Raw genomic sequence first — 18,008 nt, 5'->3', positions numbered from 1 at the left:
TGAGGACATAATTCACTCCATAACATTCCACCCTCTGGCCCCCCAAAATTTATGCCCTTGTCACATGCAAAACACTTTCACCCCATCACATCATTCCAAAAGTCTTATATCAACTCCAAGTACAAAATCTCATCTTCTGAAACGTCTAAATCAAATATGGGTGAGACTTTAGGCATATTACATCCTGGGGTAAAATTCCTCTTCATCTGTGAACTTGTGAAATCTAGACTACAAATTATCTGTGTCCAAACTACCCTCACAGGACAGGTACAAGGTAGACATTTCCATTACAAATGGGAGAAATTGGGGGGAAAGAAGGAATAACGAGCACCAAGCAAGTCCAAAACCCGGCAGAACAATTTACATTAGCTCTCAAGACTTGAAAATAATCCTCTGCTCTTTGGGACCATCTAGGCAAGAGCCCTGCCCTCCAGACTCTGGGTGTTGGCCATTCTCTCTGGATTCTGGGTGGAGGCCCCTTGGCCCTGGGCATCAGCTCCACTTTCCAGGCCTACTGAGAAGGCAAGCCTGCTCTCTTGGTTTTGGGTGGTCCCATTCTCCCAGTCCATTTGAGTGGTGACCCCACTCCCTCAGCTCCAGCAGGCCCTGTTTTTCTGTCCCTTGGGCATGGCAGCTCTGCCCCCTCAGCTTTGGGCAGTGGCCCCATTCCCCTGGCACTTGTGAACTGCAGCCCCACACTTCGAAACTGAGTTGGTGAAGATCTAACTCTTTTAAACTAAGCAAACTGTGACTCAACCCTTTGAAACCGATACAGCCCTGCTTTCTGCACTCCTTCCAACAGTTCTGCTGATCTCCAAGCTGCTCAGTGATGGTCTTGTCTTTCCTCGGAGGACAACAGATGTAGCTCCTTTGGACTGTTTCCTGGCTGTAGGATTCCAAGAGGCAGGCAGCATTCTCTCCTTTCATTCTTTCTCCACCCACTTCAGTCTAATCTGATGGGTTTTCTGCTGTGGTAGTTGGTTAGATCCATCAGTCACAGATTTAATCTCTTTAACAAAAGACTGTATAGCCACATCCTTGGTGAAAACTCTAGGAAACGTGTCCTTAGTTTGTACAACAGAATTTTCCAAATCTTTAAGTTCTGTTTTCATTTTGCACAGTTCATTTTTAAGTCCATCTCTTTCCTCTTGCATTTTACTATAACTGGCAAGGAGTAACCACGCAGCCCCTTTAAGATCTTGCTTAGAAATCTCCTCAGCCAAATTTCCAAGTTCATCACTTACAAGTTTTACCTTCCACCAAACATCTGAACATAATTCAGACAAGTTCTCTGCCACTGCATTAAAAGCATTGCCATTCCTCCACTGTCCAATCACATGTTCATTGTTTTCTTTTAAAGCCTCACCAGAAGCACATTTAACGCCCACATTTCTAGCAACATTATGTTGCTGGCGTCGTATGTATTCTCTAAGATGACAGAGACTTACTCTACAGCTCTCCTCACTTCCTTCTGAGCCTTCACCAGAATTGCCTTTGACATCCATTTTTCTACCCACAGTCTCTTCAGGGTAATCCAGGCTTTTACTGTTAGCCACCTTAAAATTCTTCTAGCCTCTACCCATTACCCATTCCAAAACCACTTCCACATTGCAGGTATCTGTTAGAGCAGCACCCCCACTTCTTGGTACCAAATTCTGACTTAGTTATCTAGTGCTGCTATAACAGAAATACCACAAGTAGGTGGCTTTAACAAACAGAAGTTTATTTTCTCACAGCTTAGAAGGCTGGAAGTCCGAATTCAGGGTGCCAGCTCTAGGGGAAGGCTTTCTCTGTCAGCTCTGCGGGAAGGTCCTGGTTCCTTGGTGATCTTCATGTAGTCTGGTGTCTCTCTTCTCCCATCTCTCTTTGCTAGCTTGCATTTAATCTCTTTTATATTTCAAAAGAGACCGACTCAAGATACATCCTACACTAATCCTGCCTCATTAACGTAACAATGACAACCCATTCCCTGACAGGATTATAATCACAGGCATAGAGGTTAGGATTTACAACACACATTTTTTGGGGACACAATTCAATCTATAACAACTACCCAGCCATAAAGAGAAATGAAGTCCTGATGCATGCCACAACATGGATGAACCTTGAAATCATGCTGAACAAAATCAGTCAGTCACAAAAGGGCAAATACTGTATGATCTCACATACATGAAATAAGCAAATATACAAAACCGAAGATTGTTAGTGGTTACCAGGGGTGAGATGGAGGGGGAAAAGGAGGAGTTTTTGCTTAAGGGTTATTGAGTTTATGTTAATGGTGGTAGAATAATTTGGAAGAGGATAGCGAGAATGGTTGCACAACTTGAAGAATGTAATCAATGTCACTGAATTGTACGTGTAGAAATTGTTGAGATGGCGTATGTTTTGTTATGTATATTTTTACCATAGTAATAAAAAATGTTATTTAGGTGACACATAATGGATTATTATAGGTATATTGTTTGTTATTAACTAAAATAATAAATCTTTATAAATTTTTAATTTTGAATATTGTAAATATCTACAGATACACTTCACAGAAATAAAAGCTCTTTGTGGTCCTCAATAATTCTTAAGAAAGTAAAGGAGTCCTGAGATCAAGAAGTTTGAGAACTGCTGCCTTGGGGAGACTTAGGCATGTGCGTAAAGATTTGTGCACAAAGATGTCCACTCTAGTATTGTTTTAGAAATAGCAATTTACAAAGACTACTCAATTGCTCTTCAGAAATGTCCTTTGAATCCACCCTGCCCACTCCCACCATTACTGCCGTAATTTAGCTTGTAATCCAATATTCAGACCACACTTGAAATGCTGAGTATACACTTCCATCTCAATGCTTACAACTGAATGGTGAATGGACCATTACAGTAGATTCTATGGGGTCTCCCTGGCTCTTTTCTGCCCTCCAGGTACTTACCAGATTAAATCCTAACTTCTCAACCCATCCCATTTCAACCAAAAGAGCTTCCAAGTAAGAGGTCATTTGAACTACAAATTCCAAGCTTTTTAAGAAAAGGCTTAAAAGCCACTATGCTAAATTCATCTAACCAATACTCAGAAAATCTAGACTCTTTCTTTTCCTTCCATCCCTTGAACAAGAGTTGAGCTAAGGCAGCTGATTTATGCCATCTCAACTGAAGGCAATTGAGTTCCACCCAGTTTCACAAAACCAAAGGAATAAAAAACTGGGATTTCTCTACCTCTGATGAGGTCATTCAAATTGGCCGTTTTCAAAAATAAGAAAGGCAATTAATGACAAAAGGAACAACAGAAAAGTATCCTGATTTTCCATTAATAAGCAGTAAAAATGTGCTCTTATCCAGGAATGGAAACCCTAAGAAGAAAATCTGGCTGTATCAGGATGAACAGAAATCTGGTATAAAGGGAATAAGTCATGAAGAGGAAAGAAATGGACACTATATGATTTTTCTAAAAAATAAACTTCATCGTATCATATTTTCATACTTCTCTGCACTATCTTATCACCTTATCTTTACCTCCACTACAAACGTATCAACAATGTGCTCCTGGGGGAGGAACCAGTGGGCTACTTCCTCTTCATCCATCACCGGTGCTAGATGAAACTGCTTCAGGTAACTGTTGATTAATTCTCGAACTGCTCTGGTATCTTTTGGTTCCATCGGTCTCAAACCTGCAGTCTTTGTAACCTTGTTAGAGTGAAAACAAAACAAATTCAGAAATTTAAATATGAGGAGCACAACTACTTCACTACTCAAAGTGTGGTCTGTAGATCAGCATCAGAGCTTGTTAGAGAGGCAGAACCTTGGCCCCACCCCAGGCCTACTGAATTGGAACCCGTAGTTTAACAAGATCCCCTGGTGAGTCATACTCACATTCAAGTTTGAGAAGCACTGGTTAGAACACGTGCTACACAATGTGTCGTTATCAGTCTTATGTCTGTGTGGCAGGTCTTTGGCCAGTATTACCAACAACCCAAATAAAATCAAAGGGAACACTCACTACAGTTGATATAGACCGATGCCAAGAATTTTAACAATCTACATGATAGGGCACAACGAGTATAGCATGTGTTCTGGAGTATCATGTTTTAAAACTGCTAAGTCTGACATTTTGAAAACAGAGCTGAATGCACAGTTACAGAAACTCGTTTTACTGCATATCCCATGAAAATGACGTAGCGACTTTGTTCTATAGAACAACAAAAATGATATAAATCATATCTGTCAGGCTGAGAAGGCAAGCATTTTGGTAGCCAAGTATTTTCTAAAAGCTAATGGCTGCCAATTACTGAACCTGGCTTCTCACGGCATATCTATTGATTAAGAGGTGATCATAACTTATTTGGGGCAGGCATTTGCATCCATCACTCCAGAACTCCATAATTTTTAAATCAGGCCACAAAAGGTCAGGACAGGTCTCCCTTTGAATTTGTTCAATCATTTGTCCTCAAGAAATCTCCAGACATCACTTGGCTTTCTAGGACTGACACTAGGGCACTTGTGACTAGAAGTAAAAAAGCCCATTCCATTTGCTTTTTTGTACAAATAAACACACACAAAAATTTAGAAATACAATTTCATTTTCCTAATAAACTTGTTTTTTTTTTTATGGTGATATTTTGGATAAATTTTGAGAGATGAATAACCCATATATAAATATCATGACTCTGCCTTTTCTGCACTTGATTCTTTTGAAATATTTTAAAATAAAAAACTCCTTGTAGAATCAGATTACTACAATTCCTACATGCCCTTAGACTGATAATATGGTAGATTCCCAAGGCAGAAAATAGGTTTGTATCTTAGGTGTTAGTTCTGATCGACTGCAACTGACTGCCTGAAGTCCTGTGCTGACATTTGTACGGTTCAGTGACAAAGGGTGCTGATTGATTATTGATTAGTGGGGGATGGGGGAGAAGTGATGATGCATGCTTTGTATTCAGACCCAAAAGTTCTTAGCTGAGTGTTTACTATGTGCCACTCAGTTATGATTTATGTAATCTATAAAGATATTCTAATGTAACCTAAAATACAGTTTAATTATCCAAACTCAGAGAATTTAAGTCTTTAGCATTTAATAGAGAACTTATACTTCCGTTCTTTTTGTGGATTTCAAAGCCTCAGAAATACCCAGGTCCCAACTCCCATCCAAGACCTTCAAGTAAGCAGAGCAATAATAGCCTGAGTATTTGTTGAATGAATGAATGAATATCGCTATGTTTTATATGAAAATCATTTTACCCAGGAAGGTGCAGTAAGGCCCGTGGACACGGAAAAAATTCACCGTCAACGCTGACACTTCTATGGCCTGGACTTTATGTGCGAGCCAGGCACGAAACTGTGTTTTTCTTTTGTTTCTTTCTCCCTAAGCCAATTTTAGTATTTAGAGGCACTTCTACAATGCAAGCCATGGGAACCTACGTAATTTCCAAATGCTGTTAGCTAAAATAAATATGTATTTCTAAATGACAGTAGGAAGACCAAAGTCATATGAAATAAATACTACAGTTGTTTAAAAAAATCCTTTCTCTTATGCGGAAGACCTTAATTAAGTTTAGATAGCCTTTTTCAATATCAAAATTTTTTTATCCTTCATCTACTGATTCAATAACAATCAACAATATTAGATTAATTAAGGAAAGCACCAGGATACATAATAATCTGTTAACAGAGAATATTCAGAAACGAGAAAAAAGTTGATCAACAATGATCAACTTTTTTCTAGAGCAAAATATTCTTCTGGGGCACAATTCTCATTCATTGAACAATCATACTGTGAAATCACTAAAATCAACATACTTTTTGCCTACCAGACATCTTTAAAGCAAAAATTCTCAAATTTTTTGGTCTCGGGACCCCTTTACACTCTCAAAAATTACTGAGTACCTCAACTCCAAAGAGCTTTGTTTATGTGGGCTATAAAACCAAACAAAAAATAAAAAAACAAAACCCACTGCGGCCAAGTCGATTCCGACTCATGGCGACCCTATAGGACAGAGCAGAACTGCCACATAGGCTTTCCAAGGAGGAGCTGGTGGATTTGAACTGTCAATCTCCTTCTGGTTAGTGGCTGAGCTCTTAACCACTGCACCACCAGGGATATAGTTATCCATATTTATCACACGAGGAATTAAAACTGAGAAAACTTTAAAACACAGAATGTATAAGCACACTCTCCACATAGGCTTTGGAAAACTCCACTGTACACTCGTAGGAGAATGAAAATGAAGAATTCAAATAATGTTTTAGTGTTATGAAAACAGTGCCGACCTCATGGGTCCTCTGAAAGCGTCTGGGGACTTCCAGGGATCCCTGGACCACACTTTCAGAAGTACTGTCTTAGGTCTTTTAGGGTCAGAAAAATGGGTAGTAGAATTTGGACGAGGAAGACTCAGTGAAACCGTATGTTTGGGCGAAAGGAGAATGAATCACAAACTTGGCAATTTGTAAGAATGTCAACCAAGTTTTTACAGAAGCATTAATGCAGAAGAGAATTTTAGTGTATATCAGCTATTCAAAATGTGAGGCCCTAGAAAAAACGGGAAGAACATTTAGTTTTGCTGACTAACAACAACACATGTTATCTCAGAGCCTAAACTTGCTTCTAACATTATGAAGTCACATACTCTCTAAAAAATCTCTAGAAGAATGAGATAAATTTTAAAATGCAAAGTAAACACTCACAGCCGTTGTCTTCAGGAAGACGTGGGAGGAACGGAATGAAAACGGTAAGCTTTACTAATATGCAAGAGGGAAGTGGTAGTGTTTTCTGAGAGTCCAATAAAAAGCAAAGAAACATTTCCAGTAACCGAGAAAATCTTACATTTCTTAAGTAAACTCTATATCTGAATCAGACATACTTTTTCATGGCCCAACTCATGTCCATTACTTGTTGAAGTCTATGTATATTGAAATCTGTGTAAAATCTGCTAATAACTACATAAAGAAATAAAGTTCAGACCTCTACTAAAAAACAGAGGTACTGTGATTATCTGCCACACTATGTGGCTTGAACTGTTTTAGAGCCAAGATTCCATAGTAGAGATGTCAGCAATGATTACGGCTATTTATCTGATTTTAAAAAAGAGCAGTAGGACAGTAAACACTAAAAAAAAAGCACCTAGTACTACTAAACATAAAATCTTAGGGGGCTTAGGATATGTCTTAGCAAGCATATCCTTCTTGGAACACAATGCTAAGTCCTTAGCAGATTAATTTCTGACTCCTGTTTTTCATCTGCATCAAATTCCTTCACCTTTAAGAGCATTAAGGGAAAAAAAAATCCCAACTTTGCTTGGAAATACGCAACACCAAATTAAAAAACAAACCAACATCTAAAGGATAGATATATGTGTCCATCTTAGGAAAACCTTAGTATTTTGGATAGCAATAACTACTGGTGTGAGCTCTGGGATTGCTCTGATACTATTTGACTTCGGGCAAATTAACCTTGTTTCAGTGTCCTCTTCTGTGAAATGGGGAGAACAAGAGGTCAGAACCTGCCCTCCTATGTAACTGTTATCAATAACTAATGAGATTATGAATGTTAAATGTCAAGCACAATGCTGGCCACAATAAATATTACCTCTTTTATTCAGAAGTCCAAGAAGACATAAAGCAGGCATGATAAGTAGAAATAATATGATGCATCAGGAAATGAGACTGGATCCATAATACAGCAAAACTGATATTCAATAAAGTTCTTCTTTTTTTGCTTAACGGTACAACAGTGTTCTTACATGATATAGCTTCTAGCCATGGGGTCATCCACCTGGACCCATGTGAAAGAGGTGGTTTACTGCCCAGCTTCTAACTCAAGATGGAGACACCCAGCCAACTGCCATTGCCACCTTTCCATTCTCCAATATCATGTTTTCATCGCTTCCATTCTCTTTTTTTCCACTAATTTACTCCTTTTCCTTTCCTTCCCTATGACTTAAAAACAGGAAAAGGAGACTGGGACACATCACTGAGAGCTGTCTGAACTTGTGGCAACTGTCTTAACCTCGCTCTAACGAACGCACAGCGAGAGACTTGGTGGGACTGGGTCATGGTGCCCCCTACAGGGAATGAGTGAGAGATGACAGCAGAAGAAAAGGCATCCCAAGTCCTCCCCTTATTAGTGATATGCCCTTGGCTGAGTGTCACCTTCATAAGCCTCAGTTTCTCATCTGTAAAATGGGGATAAGAAGTACCAACTTCAAAAGGTTGTTGTGAGGGTAAATTGGATAATGCATATGAAAGCACTTTACACACTAGAAATCATTGAAAAAAAAGAAGACTGTCACTATGACAACATGGCTGGAATAGGACTGCCTATACAAGGAATCTGGAGCCTGGGTAGCTCAGCGGTTAAGAGCTACGGCTGCTAACCAAAAGGTTGGCAGTTTGAATCCACCAACTGCTCCCTGGAAACCCTGTGGGGCAGTTCTACTCTGTCCTATAGGGTCGTTAAGAGTTAGAATTGACTCTACGGCAACTTTTTTTGCGGGGAGGGTATACAAGGAATCTAGTTTAACTGTAATTAAGATGCCAACATTTGGTTTTACAACCAATACCTGACCAGTGATTTATTACCAAACTGTCAAAACTTAGTTATCTATGAATAGACTGATTCTTGTGCAAACGCGTAAAAGCTGACCGACCAAGTCAAGTCAAAAATACTTTACCCCTGTCTTGGTCATCTAGCACCACTGTAACAGAAATACCACAAGTGGATGCCTTTAACAAAGAGAAGTTTATTCTCTCACAGTCTAGTAGGCTAGAAGCCCAAATTCAGGGCGCTGGCTCCAGGGGAGGGCTTTCTCTCTCTATCAGCTCTGTGATGCATCAGTCTTCCCTTGGTCTGGGAGCATCTCAGCACAGGAACATCAGATCCAAAGGACACGCTCTGGTCCCAGCACTGCTTTCTTGGTGGTATGAGGTCCCCATGACTCTCTGCTCGCTTCTTTTATATCTCAAACGAGATTGGCTTAAGACACTATCTAATCTTATAGATCTCATCAATATAACTGCCACTAATCCATCTCATTACATCATAGAGATAGAATTTACAACACACAGGGAAATCACATCAGATGACAAAATGGCAGACAATCATACAATACTGAGAATCATGACCTAGCCAAGTTGACAGATACTTTTGGGGGATACAATTCAATCCATGATAACCCCTCCAGCGAAAAAAGTAGGCATGCTTGATGTTTTTATTTCAATTTGCATATAGTAAAGTATTTAAAACCTGGCAAGGACAGAATAGATGGCACCTGAAGAAGGGCATGTTTCACCCTAGCTGTGTACTGTGCCCCTTTCCTCACTGCATTTGTGCCTCTATGTGACTCTGTCCCTCTCAATCTCTTTGTGTCTTGGCCATTAGCACAAATTGTTTCTTGCTTCCAAAGACAATTAATTAGTAAATATGAATTGTAATAACAACAGTGTGGCCTCTCAGAACATTTTCCTATTTCTCTACTTCGGTGCAAACACCTCTGATGTACTTACCATCATTTCGGTCACCCTAGCTCAAGGGGCCTGCTCCTTCCCCAGGTCGTGTGTCATCTCACCTACAGTTTTTATTTTCGTCTGTTCTGATATGTTCCCCCTCCCTCCTTGGTCTCCCAGAGAGGCAGTGAGTTCATTAGTTCAAGCCCTCACTGTCTGCAACAACAGATAAAACAGAAGGGAGGAGCATGCCTTCTAATCCCCTGCCAGGTTGCGAAGCCCAAGAACAATAATACTGACATTTCCAACTATTTGGGTTCCTTCACCTCCACTTCTGGCCTTGTGAAATTCTGCCTAAGGTCAGAAATTATTTGATTCTTTTATGTCATCAGACAAATAGCTCTGTGGTGCAGTGACTTACTTAATATGGTCCTTCTAGCCACAATCTTTGTAACTCCCACCAAATGGCTGGGAAAGGACTATGCAAACAAGGTACTTGTGGCCCATGAAGGGGATTGGATAGCTTGCTAATAATGTAAATAAGGTGCATGGCACCCTAGTGGGGATGGGACTATGCAAATAAGATGTATGGGACCTTAATGACGGGATTGGTCAGTTTTGCCATCCTGCTAGGCTTAAACGAGCAGTCAATCCAGAGCGGGGGTGACCTACTACCACCAAGAAAGAAGAGCTAGGAGTGGAGTGTGTCCATTGGACTGAGAATCCCTGTGCTGAGACCTCCTAGAACCAGGATACAGAGAGAGAAAGAGAGAGAGAGCTCTAATACCAGAGACAGCCAGGGACGGTGAGAAGCAGTGGCAGAGAAATGGCGGCAGCAGAGGCAGCCAAACCAGGAGACCAGCAGAAGATGGTGTGGTGGGCTTCCTGGCCCATGAAGCAAGGCGATTACAGTGGGGGTGACAACTCATGGAGTGAGAAAGCTGAGCACCTTTGGCTAGGGGCTTCCTGGCCAAGTGGGGTGCCTCCAGGTACTTATTAGCAGAGCTAAAAGAGCTTTCTAACACTTGCCCGAGCAGGGAAGAGGCCAAGGGGCCAGAGAGAGGTGTGCCTGTGGGCACGGCTGAGAAGAGGCTGTCCTGATTGAAGAACTGTATCCTGAGTGTTCCTGAGCCTAAACTGTAACCTGTTACTTCTCTAATAAATCCCATAATCGTAAGTATCGTCTGTGAATTCTGTGTGGCCACTGCAATGAATTATCAAACCCAGCAGAGAAGTACAGTACCATGGGAGGGACAGTTGGTGTCAGAGTTGGTAAATAGGTTGGAGGGTGGAGGCATGTCTGGCCTCTGCCTCATAGGAATCAGTCTTGGGCTGTGATCTTCATTCCCCTTCCTCCTTGTGAAGTTAGAGGTCAGATGCCCCTGCCACACCATTTTTACAGCTACTAATTACATCTATCTGGTAAACACAACACTGGCCAAAAGACAAAAGGAACCACAGTATACTGTACCTAGAAAGGCTACTACAAGTGAAGTCTTCACAGTGTTCTACAGGAACATGGCTACATTCCCTATGAATCTCTCAATCAAGTTAAAATATTTACTGAATTATTTTGCAATAACCCAAAAGAAAGAATAACTCTGACAAAACTGAAACCTCAAACAGAAGATCCCATCTGTGGTAAAGACTCTACGAGGGCCCCGATGACCCCCATTCTTGTGGTATTCATGTCCTTGTGCAATCTGCTCCTTTTGAGTGTGAATGGGACCTGTGACTTGCTTCTAACCAAAAAAAATACACCAACAGTGACTGGGTATCATGTCCATAAATAGATTACACAGGTTTCTGACTTTCATCTTGTTAGCACTTTTTCTCTAGATTCTTTCTTGCTGCCTTTAATGAAAAGGCTGTCATGCTGTGAGCTGCCCTATGGAAGAGTCCATGTCACAAGGACTGAAGGTGGCCTCTGGCCGACAGCAAGGAACTGAATCTTGTCAACAACCACATGAGCCTGCAAGTGGATCCTTCCCAGTCAAGTTTTCAGATGAGACCCCAGCTCTGGCTGACAACTTGATGGCAGCTTCATGAGAGACCCTGAGGTAGAAGACTCAGCTAAGCTATGCCTGGATTTCTGACCCAAAGAACCTATGAGATAATGAATATGTGTTCTTTTAAGCTGCTAAGTTTGTGGTAACTTGTTATGTAACAATAGATAACTAAAACACCATCCAAATCCCAAATAAAGTCAATATTGGCAAGCATATTTAAATTTTTCCTTTTAAGACAAACAACTTTTCACTCTGAGTATCTGGTAGTTTAAAAGTATGATAATTTAATGAAACATTATTTCTTCTCCCCGGGTCTTTCGTCTAAACTTTACACCTTAGTTCCATTATGCTGATATCATCGGAAGCCTGAACATTTCTTAACTCTTACTTGACAGAATAGAATATTCAGAATTTTAAAACTTACATGTCCTGAGTTCAAGCCCATTCAACTACAAACCAAACAATCTAAAAAGCCTTAAAAAAAAAAAAAAGAAAGAAAAGCCTGATATTTCTAACTGAGCTCCCCTGCTTTTCCTAGCCCCTTAGTTCTAGCTACATATTCACTTTCTTCAGCTACATGAACCAGTTTGTAGACCTGCAAATCATTCTCTTCTGCATTAAAAGCTTCAGTTGTCACAGCTTCGAAAAACTGCAAATCATTCTTACTTACATCTGGAAGTCTGTACAGCTTCATTGTTCTCTGTAAAGTCATATTTCGACTCAAGTGAGAAAATTTCACTTCTACCAGTTTTCTGGGGTTTAGTGATCGATGCCAGTATCTGGAACACAATAAAGGTTTTAAAATCTAATTGATTTCTAACTCTATAAGGTTTCACTCTTTGTCTCAGCTGAGCTGCTAAATAAGCATTTACTGAACATGAACGCTGAGCACTAGCCCTCTTCCTAGGCAACAATTTTATCAGTCTTTTTTTTAACCTCTATAATATGTCCTACATTGCTAGTTATGGACCCTTAGAGCTTATGACCTTTATTCTCTTTGAATAAAGAGAAATCTTCAAACTGCAAAAGAAATACTAATAATGGCTGGTTTGTAAGTATTTAATTCCCATCACTGATTCTAAGAAAGGCAAGTCATGAAGTTTAAAAACATGAAAATACTTCTCCATTACTAGCCTTCACTTCTATATAATGCACACCAAAGAAAACAACTTTTTGAGAAATGAGCTTGAATTTTTCAAGTGATACCAGTTTAAGTGCTGGGATGCTCTATTATTAAAATAGCTATTACAAATGCACCTTTGAAATCTTTCATTCTGCTTATTTATGAATGTACTAATTTAATATTCTATAGTAATTTTACCTTTTCTACTATCTTTACTTAAAGTTTTATCTTAATTTGAGTCAATAAAAACAGGAGAGGGAGATAAACTCTTTCTGATGCTTTAGAAACAAGTTAGTCAAGTGACATTCTGATAAACAAATTTTCTCACTGGAGTAACTTTTGAAAGCTTGATGAGGGCAGATGAAGTCACAAAAACAGAGTTCAGGCCTTCTTCTTACTCTTAGCAAACATGTATGTCTGGGGCCTTCCAAATGATGTTTACCAAGCTTTTGGAATAGTCCCGACAGTGCTGCAAAGCATGGTATAGAACGAGTGGTACGGGTGAAAAGGAAATAATACTAACATTTGATATTTCAAGATCACAATGCCCTGGGTTTCTCCATGGTATCAGTACTAGTCTTTCAACTAGAACAGAAACAGAAATACAGATACAGCACCATTAGCAGGAAAATGTTAACTTTTTTTTTTTATCATCAAGCAGTAGTGTGGTATGGGATATACTGGAAACGGTACTGGATTCAGTAACTCTAAATTCTAGTCTCCATATCTGCTATCAACAAACCATGTCATCACCAGCAAGTCAAAATCCCTGAGCCTTCCTTTTCTTGGTTACATATGAGGAGAGTAATACTTCCAGCAAAACGGTGGTGAGGATCAGCACGCCTGGTGTATGTAAGATGCAAGGTAAGAATAAGGTGCTATTACCTGCACGTGGCCACTGGCTTGGGAAGCACAACCCCAGCGGTATAAACAGCCTGAAAAATCCCTTCCAGGTTCACTCTTCTGGTTATTTCTCGAATTAACACTGGGGCTACCCGTTTTGATCTCAATTTCTTGTGAACGCAAAGAAAGTTGATTTCTACCATCTTCTTCACACTAAGAAATAAAATTGTAAAAATGAGAGCAAACATAAGACAAAAATACTTTTTAATACCCGTAAAATTCCCAACAGTCAAAAAATGAAAAAGGCCTCCTTTATGACAATCTTTAAGAAAAATATTCTATCATTTAGACATCGTACAAATTCAGATTAATACATTATTCCCCATTCCACCACCACCACCAGTTGTTGTCAGGTTGATTCCAACTCACAGTGACCTCATGTGTGTCAGAATAGAACCGTGCTCCATAGAGTTTTCAAGGCTGCAACCTTTTGGACGTAGATTGCCAGGCCTTTCTTCTGAGGCACCTCTGGGTGGGTGTGAACCACAACCTTTCAGTTAATAGCTGAGCACTTAACTGTCTGCCCCACCCAGTGGCTCAAACCAGTTGCCATCAAGTTCATTCAGACTCATGGCGATCCCATGTGTTACACAGTAGAACAAAATAATTGCAACTCTAGGCCACGGAGACTCAAACCTTGTTCTAAATACATTTTAGGACGCTGGCCTTTTATAAGTTTCCAGCTTAGAAAATGGGCCAGATATCTCTTAAAGTTTCTGTATCTGTTTTTCCTGTACTGTATACAATTATGGCAATAACTGGGTCATGTGTGCTCCAGAATCTGATAGGATGTTGTTTTGAAGTATGATACAAATCCACAGGATCCCTGTGCAGTGCCAGTTTTTTTAGCTAGAATAAGCCTTCTGGAGCTTCAAAGCCAGCTCCCTGCTCTGGTTCCAGGTATGCGGGCATTTCTCTTGCATATTTCAGTAATTAATTTCATTCCTGGGAGAGTACTTAGAAGATCCACTGTGTCTGAAACACAATATTCCTTGAGATCAAATGTGTTTAGCAATAAATAAGCTAAGCTAATATACTTGCAGGCAAACAGACCTATTTTGCTAGATCTTTGACTTTTAGGACTGGAGACCCAGAGCAACAATGCAACAAGCTTATCCTAGGGATAGAACATTTTTATCCCTCCTAAAATTTTTTAAGTAATCCTTAAAAGCCCATTACAATTACAATTTTTTAAAAAAGGTTCACATCTTCTTCAACTGCCACACTGGTGAAATAGTGCTGCTGACCCATGAACAGCCGGGCAGGCAGCCCTATGAGGTACGGCCAAAGAGGGCTGGATGCTCATATATGCAGAACTCACTTCTAACAGTCCCCATACATCACCAAGGCAAGTCAAGTGGCCCTGTGCCTTCTTGCTCTGGTTTGACCTGTGTTCTTGCACTTTCCTAAGGAAGTCCTGCTGGCAAGATGATGGAAGAAGGAGAGAGAAGAAGGAAAAGAAACACACAAAAACTGACCAGCTTTAATACATACCTGTCATAAATCCGAATGTTTGCAGGGATAGCACTTATGAACCCTACGAGTTTTTTATTTGAAGATACTCTGACTCCACAGTGCCACTGAGGGAGCCAGCCTGGGGGACGCAGAGCCCTGCAGTCAGTGCAGATGAGAGAAACACAAGCCAGTTAGTGTCCACGAACACAGCAACGGACATGAGCCATCCCAATCCAACCACCACCATCCACGGCATCACGCCAAGCTGAGGCTTACCACAACAGGAACTCGGGCGAATAGTCGAACCGGAACATATTGTCATCATCTTCTACGTAATTCTCATTTAACAATGTGTACAACTCCTTGAGCTACAAGATAAAACAGGTGTCCTATTTATGGTGCTCAGAACCAACTCAGAAGCAATTCATGTGAACACGGGTGTTGGATTACAGAGTTTGGCTCACCACTTCAGTGCTGCTCAAATCTAAAGTGTCCCACATAAAACCCTGTGGCAAAGAATATGGTTCTTGACGTACATTGTCTTTATCTGGCTCAATCGCACCATGAGATGTTATCACTTCATCTGGAGAGGGAGGGAAAGAGAAGCAGAAAGAGAAGTCAAAATAGAGAGAATATTAAATTACAAAGTATTCTAACAACCCAAAATGTCCAGTTACATAAACATAATGATATTTGGGACCTTTGGGTATAACATAATCTTTTAAAATATGCTATTATTTCATCTGTCTCTGGAGTAAAACAGGGTAGTTAGGTGTGGTGTGGAACAACTGCTGTTTTGTCAATTAAATAAAAGAAGAAATCTTTGGTCATCAAGTGAAAAAACTGGTATCATAAAACAATGATTTTTCAGCCTCAACCCCTAGATAACATATTTATCGTAAAGCACCATTATATGCAACATAGGTTTGATATGTCAGCTTTAGAGATTTCTTTTTGCACTGCATTTCAACAAACTGGGGGCGGTGGGAGGATGATAAAAGGGCTGCAGTGACCTCTGAACCCTTCTAGCAAAATCTAAAGTCAATTTCAAATCTGTTTACTTCTCTCCATTGCTAATGCCACAACTCTAGTCCAAGTCATCAGTCTCTAGCCTTTCTACAAAGATGTCTGCTTCCATTTATGTCTTTTTCCAACTAATTTTCTGCAGAGCTTCCCAACATGGTTAGAAAAAAATCCAGGCTCTTTACTGTGACTGCGGCCTGCCTCTCCGCTGTCATGCATTCACCCTGCCCCCTGCGTCCAGTGCTTTAGCCCCTGGCTCCCTCTGGCTGGCCCCATCTCAGAATCTTTACTGCTGCTTCCCCTCTGGCTGGAACCCCTTTCCTCTGCTGTTTATGTGGCTGGCCGCTTTCATTTTTCCAGATGTTAAGGTTACACATCTCTTCCTCATAGCATCTTTCCATGAATAAAGCTTTTACCTTCTAAAGTATGCCCTCCCTACACCTGCTGCCTGGCCACCACTCATCCTTTTTCTAGCACGATTTCCTCAGAACGTACTCCCCACAAAAATCCAAAACAGCTGCCATCAAGCTGATTCTGAATTATGGTGACCCATGTGTTTCAGAGTAGAACTGAGCTCTATCGGGTTTTCAATGGCTGTGACCTTTCAGAAGGAGATCACCAGGTCTTTCTTCTGAGGTGCCTCTGGGTGGATTCGAACCACCAACCTTTCCAAATCACCAAGGACTCCCAGTATGCACGCCAGCGCCTGTCATTCGGTAACGGATACTCAATAAATATCTGCTGGGTGAATGACCTTCAGGTACTGATTCTTAACATCACAGAACATTTCTCCAGGTAGAAGTCACAGGGTTTGTGCTGGCTCCAAGGGGCTCTAAGGGTCTTGTTTCTTCTTCTTTCTAACCCCTAACATTACTCTTATCTCTATTTTCTCAGCTCATTTCCCCAGGACTCCATATGAAGACCTTAGGTTCCTCCACTCATCCCAACTGGCCAAATTCCCAGTGGCTCTGATAGATTCCCTTCTGAGTGACTGCACAGGGCTTCAGTGTCCACACAACATCCACAGGACAAACCCATTAAAGCAGCTCCAAACAGATGGGTGTGTTTAGACTGAGCTGGGACACCACTCAAGATACAGAGAACTGGAGCCAGGCAGTCTCCCTGATTTTCAAATGTTCTCCCAGACCTCAGGCTTACTATTCCCCAACCAAGTGGCTCTGGCCTTTGCCTGAACCAAAGTTGTACCAAGAGTTCGAGAAACTAGAGAATCATGCACAGATTAGGGTAAGGGCCAAAATGTGGTGAACACTTGAGCTATCTTCTCAAAGAGGCACCCTGGAGCTGGATGCCAGGTGGAAGTGGTTTTATCATTAGTCACCTCATTGCTTCCAGCAGCCCAAAGAACTAAATTCAGCTAAACCCAATACATTTAGATCAATAAATTTGGATTCCTTTAGCTAATGGTAGGAGCCCTGGTGGTGCAGTGGTTAAGTGTTTAGCTGCCAATCAAAAGGTCAGTAGCTTGAACCCACCAGCTGCTCTGTGGGGGAAAGAAGTGGCAGACTGCTTTCTGTAAAGATTTACAGCCTTGGAAACCCTATGGGGCAGTGCTACTCTGTCCTACGGGGTCAGGATGAGTCGTAATTGACTCGACAGCAATGGGTTTGGTTTGGTTTTGATTTAGATTTAGCTCATGGTAACTCAGTTCAATGGCATTTAAAACCCTGGAAATTCATTTACAGTCTTCCTAGGCTTTCCACTAAATACATTTCTAGAGTCTGAAACAAACAAGGCAAGCTAAGATAACCCCTTCCTTTCTTCCCTTTTTTCTTTCTTTCAACACTGAAGCTCATTCTTTTTAAATTACTTGGGTAGGGCTGTGCGGGAGAGGAGCGGTGGCTTTAAAAAGTTTGGAAACCACTACTCGATGGCACAGAAAAGGGTTGTTCCCTGACTTGTATTTGATAAAACTAATTATTTATACATGGTGCTGTTGTTAGGTGCTGTTGAGTCGATCTTCAACTTACAGAGACCCAGTGTGACAGAGTAGAACTGCCCCATAGGGTTTTCTAGGCTGTAATCTTCATGGGTGCATATCACCAGGTCTTTCT

General features: G+C 40.8%; 1 protein-coding gene across 9 annotated transcripts in view; it reads right to left on the bottom strand.

The window, feature by feature from the left end:
• Positions 1 to 18,008, bottom strand: part of NMT2 (N-myristoyltransferase 2) — an 85,749-nt gene that overhangs the window by 16,497 nt on the left and 51,244 nt on the right. For 8 of the 9 annotated variants that reach the window (XM_004379666.2, XM_004379665.2, XM_023734326.1 and 5 more), the window contains 6 exons: positions 15,378 to 15,496; positions 15,190 to 15,281; positions 14,953 to 15,069; positions 13,441 to 13,611; positions 12,103 to 12,211; positions 3,499 to 3,669 (listed from right to left, as the gene is read on the bottom strand). In XM_004379666.2, coding sequence (XP_004379723.1) covers positions 3,499 to 3,669; positions 12,103 to 12,211; positions 13,441 to 13,611; positions 14,953 to 15,069; positions 15,190 to 15,281; positions 15,378 to 15,496 — 779 coding nt within the window. The remainder of the gene's footprint in view (positions 1 to 3,498; positions 3,670 to 12,102; positions 12,212 to 13,440; positions 13,612 to 14,952; positions 15,070 to 15,189; positions 15,282 to 15,377; positions 15,497 to 18,008) is intronic. The other variant, XM_023734332.1, reaches the window with a different exon arrangement.

Source organism: Trichechus manatus, unplaced genomic scaffold, assembly GCF_000243295.1.
Source record: "Trichechus manatus latirostris isolate Lorelei unplaced genomic scaffold, TriManLat1.0 scaffold00067, whole genome shotgun sequence".
NCBI classification, from domain to species: Eukaryota; Metazoa; Chordata; class Mammalia; order Sirenia; family Trichechidae; genus Trichechus; species Trichechus manatus.
The sequence above is the reverse complement of the archived record's forward strand: the minus strand, read 5'-3'. Positions and strand labels throughout refer to the sequence as shown.